A 7,726-nucleotide genomic window follows, 5' to 3' on the forward strand; every position below is an offset into this window, starting at 1 on the left:
TTTTAACCTAATTTATTGTAATGTCTAGATAATGTTTCTTATTAGATTCTCAGAATAGGAACTCTAATAATGGTTCACAGTCCTACACATTCTCTCCAACAGTGAAGGGTGGAAAGCATATCATTGAGATTTCCATATTTAGATCTACCCGTAGGTTGCATTTAATGCAGTTTCATCCATATTGGATGGCTAATTATGGGAAATAAGATGTTATTTTCAATAAAAAAAAATTAAGATGTCATTTTCAATATAGAATAATTGTGGGAGAGGAAAAAAAAAAACAAAGGATTTATAAGAAGTGATCTTTTTAATTGTAATGAGGTAAAAAAAAAAAAGTGTTTGAATGTACAGGATAAAAATCACCTTTAGAGTAGTTCATATATTAACATAGGATATTAATTTATTTATTTTTAAATATCACAGTTGCTACTAAAATTATTGGAGTATTTTTAAAATATTATTCTGAAAATCATAGTTGAAATTTAATCGAAGTACCCTTATGTCTGTTTTATTTTTAAATAAAAGATATTAGACATTCGAAACTTTAAAAAGAGGGGGGGTATTTCATATACAACATAAGTAGGATGCTGGTTACACCTATTAAGGTTATTAAACTTAGCTCTTGATGCCTCCTATTCATTTCAGTCCTCCCATCGAAGTTTTGGGTTCATTCGCTGCAACCACTTGGGTAAAACCCATTTGTGAATGGACCTAGTCCTTGACCCCCTTCGTATCGAAGCCTTGGCCCTTAAATTTGGAATCCTATTATCAGATTATAAATAAATCTTCTTAGCGATCTTTTTCACTCGCTTAATCTATATTCCTAATCGTCACCGTCTGAGCTATGTTCATCAATTCTTTTCATCTATTTGGGTGAATTTTGTGTCCCCTTTCTTTCTAGCATACTTTTGAGAGTTCTTTTCGCGCTTCTTTTTCAAACAATATATCAATTATCTATTTAAAAAAGATAGGGTATTATCTCACTTTAAATATGCCTATTAAATAAAGAGATAATTTTACTCAAATCCTTGTGAATTATCATAGTTTTACACGTACACTCTTTGAACTTTTTATTACTTATATACGTCCTCTAAACTAATAAAATATCCATATATACCCCCCTTACATTAAGAAAAAAAAGTAACTGTATAGACATCTTAAACTACAAAAACTTATTGGATCAAGAGGTGTATATGGTAAAAAAAGTTTCAAAAATATATACAGAAAATAGTGATAGTTCAGAAGACCTAAGTAAAACTATTTTCTTAAATCATAATAGCCTTTTTGAAATATTCCAATACAATGGAAATTCGATATCGAGAATACTGATAAAAATTTAATGTTAATTATATTAAAAACCAATTATCTTTTGCATGTCACACATGAATTTTCCTCTTATTTACACAAAAAAAGAGAATATATATAACCAAAATAGCCTTGAGGTGTTAACAAAAAGGTCATTTTATAGAAGGAAGGACACAATTTGAATAGTATACTTGGAAAAGGAGCCTGACACATAAATATAGAAAAATGAGGAGGTTTTCTGCAATAAATACAAAGTGCTAGTGGGTGATATGGTAGTGGGTGATCTAAGTAGCAGAACAAGCTCCCAAAACAATGGATATATATATAAAACTAGCTATTGTTACACCGTACTTCTTTTATAGTAAAAATAATATATTTAAATATACTGTCTAAGAATATTCTTACATCTTTTCTTTAGAGAAAGCCCACGGGCTACATTATCATCCTTTTCTTCTTTTTTTTTTTTGTTAATTATAATGTCTTTTATGAAAAATGTACATCTAACATTATTTTGACAAAGATGTACGTCTGACATTTATTTTTGATAGAAATATGTATCTTATTAATTAAAGATTTTTTTTGACTAATAATTATTAATGTAGTTGGATAGAGAGGAGGCCTACGAGACTATTTAAGAATTGCGTTAATTATATTAAATTTTAAATAATAAAAATATAATAGATATATTAAATATACTTATATTTTTATTTTTATTTTTAATTTTATCAATATTATTTTAGATGCATTGAAATATTTATCTTTCTAATTAACATCTTTTTAACTTTGACCTCCACTGTGACTTCAGTCAAGATCACAAAGGATTTGTAAATTGAGCTACACCACAGCTGCATCAAATGCAATTAACCCTTGAGAATTTTATAGTGTCAACAACTAGACACATGGGCAGCTTAGGTGAGTATAAATAAAGGGGCATGGCCTTGGGAGAAGGCACAAGCTTTGGCTTTGGGGGTGAGTTAGAAGAAGAGATATATATGTACCTATATAGACAGAGAGAAAGAGAGAGAGAGAGATGGAATTGGGTGGTGAGGGAGGAGATATTGGAAGAGAAGCTCATCCTGGAAGAGGGAGTAAAAGGATTGTAGCCATCAATGATGCAGAACTCAACCCAGCTCAACCCTCTCCTGCATCATTTGGAAGTGAGGAAGGTGGTGCCAAGTCCAAAGACATCCTAAATAATAAACTGGATGATGAACCAATCAAGGTTTCTTCTTTATATTCTTCTTCTCTTTCTTCTTTCTTCTTCTTCTTCTTCTTCTTCTTCTCTGTCTAAAGATTGAATAGTTATCATGCAGGAACCTGGATGGAAAAGGTTCATGGCCCATATTGGACCTGGATTTCTTGTCTCCTTGGCTTATCTTGATCCTGGCAATTGTAATCTTCTTTCTTTCTCTCTCTAAATATAAAGCTTTGGATATGAAATTAACTACTGTTTGAATAATGGAACAGTGGAAACTGACCTGCAAGCTGGGGCCAACCATAAATATGAGGTACATAATACAGGTAATTGAAATCTTTATAAGTAAAAGAACAATTGTTATCATCTTCTTTTCTTTGTTTCAAACAGCTCTTGTGGGTCATCCTAATTGGGCTGATTTTCGCGCTTATCATACAATCATTAGCAGCTAATCTCGGCGTTACGACAGGTGGGGGAAGAACTATAACCTCAATTGAGTTTATTTGAGAGGAACGAATTGTATCTGAACTAATGCTTATTGCTGAATCTGACATTAGGGAGACACCTTGCTGAGCTATGTAAGAGTGAATATCCAAAATATGTCAAGATTTTTCTATGGTTGCTTGCGGAAATTGCGGTGATCGCCGCAGATATACCCGAAGGTCTGTCAAAATTAAATCTTAATTCAGTTTTTTCTTTGTCCTACCTTTTTTGTGTTTATTTTGCTCATCTTGTGTGTGGAACTAAAGAATTGTTATTATTTATTTCTGCAGTTATAGGAACAGCCTTTGCACTCAATATATTGTTTCCAATTCCTGTATGGGTGGGGGTTCTAATCACAGGAATGAGCACTCTTTTACTTCTTGGGCTGCAGAGATATGGGGTAATTTTAGATTTTACTACTGAGAACTAACATTTAATTTCAACAGAAAGGGAATCTATTGTGTTAGAACTTAGAAATTAATATTGTTTTGATTAGAAACATCATGCTAATTATATTAGTCTTACAAGGAATTGATAAATAGGTTTGACTAGCCAATTATTCCACCTATGACCTACCTTTGGTTGTAAAAAGATTGACACAGCAAAATTTGTAGGAAATCCAGGACAACTTAGAACAGAGAACAACCAAATTGAACTCTTTTTTCTTCTTCTTTTTTGTTTATTTCAAATTAAACTTGATATCTCCATGCAGGTGAGGAAGCTTGAGCTTCTAATATCTATGTTGGTATTTGTCATGGCTGCTTGCTACTTTGGAGAGCTCAGCTATGTGAAGCCCCCTGCGAAAGAGGTGTTGAAGGGGTTGTTTGTGCCAACTCTTAAAGGAACTGGAGCCACTGGAGATGCCATTGCATTGCTTGGAGCTCTCGTCATGCCGTAAATATGCAATCATCTCCTATGTTTAATTATTATTACTATTGTCATGTCTTCTTTGTTATATCTTCCATTAATTACTTATATTTTCTGTTACATTGTTATGTTCCTGCAGGCACAATTTGTTTCTGCATTCAGCCTTGGTGCTGACAAGGAAGACTCCTCCCTCAGTGAGAGGAATTAATGTAAGTTTCTTAAACTAATCCATTGAAGACTGATGCAAGTGGTTTTCTTTTTTTTCAAAAACAATAACAAGAAAAAAAAAGAATAATTGGAGGGTTGGATGCTGTCAGTGAATTTTTAACTTATAAATTACTAATTCTGCACGAAACATGATGGAAGGTTTGTTACTTTGGTTTTATAAATTTTGGTAGTAGTAGTTCATGAGATCCCTATTAATATACTTGAATATTTACGAAAAGGGGTTGTAAGTTGTAAGTATGTATCATTATGGAATAAGGAGTTAAAAGTGTACAAGGATCTATCGACACAGTGCTGGAGAAAGGTGAGATTTACATAATCTTATCATGACTCTTACTTTCATTATTAGAGAGCATTAGCCAAGCACTATTGTCATGTCAAATGATGCTCTCTAAATCATGGATTACCATGCCGGTTAGCATGGGTATCGTGCCAGTGAATTATCACCACCAATATAAGGGGAGTATCTACTCCTTTGTCACTACTCATAGAATTAAACACATTTTATTTTAAAGAAACTTAATTTTTGGGTCTCTTTTATCCCTTTTGATACCTCTTTAAATTTTGATATTTGATTTATATAAATTATATTATAAATTTTAGAAATCAAAGGAAAATTCTAGTTTTCCCCAATTACTTGCCCTCAAAAAGAGTATCCAAGAAAAATTGGGAAAAATTATGAAATTTGAATATGATTGCATATATTACACTAATATATGGTGTTGAAGAACTTTGATTAACTCCCAAACCAATTTTAAGGCTCTAGAAGGATTTAGAGATTGTTTTTCGGCATGTCAAGATTATTCACTATGCACAATGACACCGATACTTACTATGTTGAATTAGGGTCGTCAAGCCTCGTGCCACTGGCACGACAATCCTTGCTCTCAATAAAGTTTTTTGATTTGCGACTATGAAGTCATCACTTACCTTAAAAGGCTTAAGTTGACTGCTGAAATTCTAGATATTTTAATAGACCAAAACCTCAAACATGAGACCAAATTGACAATTCTAATGTTCTCTGATATAAAGAAAAATCACTTAATTGAAGAATTTGAGCTAACAGTACTCCAACGCAAGCTGATACAGAATTTGTTTTGTTTTCTAAACAGGATGCTTGCAGATACTTCCTTATTGAGAGTGGCTTTGCATTGTTTGTGGCATTGCTCATCAACATTGCAGTAGTATCTGTCTCTGGCACTGTGTGTTCTGCTGCTAATATTTCTCCAGAGGATGCTGATCGATGTGGAGATCTCACACTGGATTCAGCATCATTCTTGCTCAAGGTCTAACGCTCATTCTTCAAACAACTTATGAGTTAATAAAATGTAGAGAGGTGCATCCTTAGTATACTCCAGGAATTTCTTTTTAAATGGTTATTTTAGTTAGTAATCCTTGGATTCCAGAACTTTCAAAAGATTGTATCAACTACTTATGAATTTTTGTCGAGACCGTAGCCTTGATTAATCTTAATGATTTGTATTCTTCTTTTCAGAATGTATTGGGCAAATCAAGCTCAACAGTGTATGCAATCGCATTGTTAGCTTCTGGACAGAGCTCTACCATAACTGGTACATACGCTGGTCAATACATCATGCAGGTATTTGCAGAAAAATCCTCTATATTCCGTTCGTAGTTATGGCAAAATTCTGAACTATTAGACTAAAATGCTCTCACTCACACATGAAGTATAGTGAGCTATCTTGCGCATCTCACTGAATGTATACCTCAGGCATATTTCCCTAAGAAAATTGAAATTAGGTATGTCTAGGTATTTTTCAAGAACTCATTACTATTTAATCATCAGCAATGATTTATCACAGGGATTCTTGGATATCAAGATGAAGAAGTGGTTAAGGAATCTCCTGACCCGGTGCGTCGCAATTGCTCCCAGCCTTGTTGTCGCCATCATTGGTGGTCCTTCTGGCGCTGGTCGGCTAATCATCATCGCATCGGTAGCCCTAATTAATTATTCTTGAACTACACTCTTAATATCATGTAGTATGGAGCTTTCTTACTAGCAAATTTTATTATGCAGATGATACTATCTTTTGAGCTGCCATTTGCTCTCATCCCTCTACTAAAATTCAGCAGCAGCAAAACAAAGATGGGACCCCACAAGAACTCAATCTATGTAAGTTTACTAGTACTAACCTAACTATTGAACTTTTCTCTTCTCTTTGTACAAAAAGTGCAAGCTCCTATTAAGTAGTGCAACTTGAGTACAACAAAACAACTTCAAATCTTTCCATATGTCCCATTCCCCTCTTTTCAACTAATCATATATATGAGTAAGGGGTCCCCATAATTTATCTCTTGGTAGTACCTACCTATTCATTAGAAAGATATATATACCATTCTTATCTTATTGATAGTCTTAATTAGGTAGCATATTACCATATCTTAGTGCTAATATTTTTATCACTTCAAAAGAGTATTGACTATGTAAAGAATACGCTGACAAAGACTTGCTAACCACTCCACTACAGCACTAATTCTGTGTATATGAGAACAATTTAGGTTAAATAGTTGTTGCAATTCCACTTATCTTCAGTGCAAAATGATCTTGTCAATACGAGGTCAGAGATCAAGATATAGGAATTCCAACCTTTGTTACTATTTGAGGTTGTTTCCATGACTCTAACCTGTGATACAAAGTTACATAGTGACAACTTTTACAAAGCTTGATTGAATATGATATCAAATACTTGCTTCATGATCAATGCTTACATTTGTTGATGCAGGTCATCATAGTCTCATGGATCCTTGGGCTATGTATAATTGGAATCAATATATATTTCCTGAGCACAAGTTTTGTAGGTTGGCTCATTCATAGTAGTGGCCTACCAAAATTTGCCAATGTTCTTATTGGCATCATTGTATTCCCTCTCATGGCAGCATACATCATTGTTATAATCTACCTAACATTCAGAAAGGATACAGTCGTAACCTTCACCGCTCCATCTGATGCCTCGCAAACTGAAATGGAGGCGGGAATTAATCGGCACGACGGCAATAAGAGTTATGAAGTAGTGCCCTACAGAGAGGACATAGCTGATATCCCTCTTCCTGATTAAAAAATATATCAATCATCAAATGAACTTTCTGATGAACCATTGAAAGGAAGATCACATCATACTATGTAATACGTTTATAGATTACTCTTCCAAATCTGAGTATATTTGTATGACTATTTATATGAAGAAGGAAGTCTTAATTCTCTCGAGTAAACCTTGATGTTAGAACATTAAGATCCGCTCTATTTTAATTCTTCTGTGAAACTTAATGATCATAATAAATTGTCTAAATTGGTAGGTCTTCATGTCAACAACCAAATTTGCATTAGAGAGAGGGATCATGTGTTATTGGAGGTCTTACATTCTTGCAGCAGAAAGGTAAAATCAGAACATTTTCTAATCATAGATGCGCATAAATACAAGAGTTCAAACATATATGTGTTACATGCAAAGAGCAACATCAAGAAATAACAATAGTGATCCTATGAAGTAGTTTAGCCATTGAAGTTGTAACCCTACATCTCCATAAGCCACCACCAAGACTATGCAATCACCAAGTTGGTAATTAGGGGGCCTGGTCCCATGTTGTTTAACTTCATTAATCTTACAGACTCTTGTTATGGGGTGATAATAA

General features: G+C 33.6%; 1 protein-coding gene across 2 annotated transcripts; it reads left to right on the forward strand.

Annotated features, from left to right (window-relative positions):
• Positions 1 to 2,254: 2,254 nt before the first annotated feature.
• Positions 2,255 to 7,306, forward strand: LOC140794573 (metal transporter Nramp7.2-like). Of its 2 annotated transcripts, none has more exons than XM_073146653.1 (13): positions 2,255 to 2,527; positions 2,619 to 2,697; positions 2,773 to 2,813; positions 2,891 to 2,969; positions 3,058 to 3,162; positions 3,274 to 3,383; positions 3,696 to 3,877; positions 3,990 to 4,059; positions 5,188 to 5,361; positions 5,571 to 5,675; positions 5,899 to 6,030; positions 6,114 to 6,209; positions 6,820 to 7,306. In XM_073146653.1, exons 1-13 carry the CDS (start codon positions 2,336 to 2,338, stop codon positions 7,150 to 7,152), a joined length of 1,698 nt encoding a protein of 565 aa, XP_073002754.1. In that variant the 5' UTR covers positions 2,255 to 2,335; the 3' UTR covers positions 7,153 to 7,306. The 2 variants fall into 2 exon arrangements, with proteins under 2 accessions (XP_073002754.1, XP_073002755.1); XM_073146654.1 differs by having other exon boundaries at positions 2,398 to 2,527; positions 2,608 to 2,697.
• The last annotated feature ends 420 nt before the right edge of the window (positions 7,307 to 7,726 follow it).

This window comes from Typha latifolia, chromosome 9, assembly GCF_019914945.1.
Source record: "Typha latifolia isolate L0001 chromosome 9, TyphaL0001v2, whole genome shotgun sequence".
NCBI classification, from domain to species: Eukaryota; Viridiplantae; Streptophyta; class Magnoliopsida; order Poales; family Typhaceae; genus Typha; species Typha latifolia.

What these genes read in the sequence shown, in the direction of transcription:
- LOC140794573 (XM_073146653.1), top strand. Translation starts at nt 2,336, where the DNA reads ATGGAATTGGGTGGTGAGGGAGGAGATATTGGAAGAGAAGCTCATCCT. An exon ending in TAATCTCGGCGTTACGACAG is followed by an intron (nt 2,970 to 3,057) that starts GTGGGGGAAGAA and finishes ATCTGACATTAG; the next exon opens with GGAGACACCTTGCTGAGCTA. An exon ending in CTTGGAGCTCTCGTCATGCC is followed by an intron (nt 3,878 to 3,989) that starts GTAAATATGCAA and finishes ATGTTCCTGCAG; the next exon opens with GCACAATTTGTTTCTGCATT.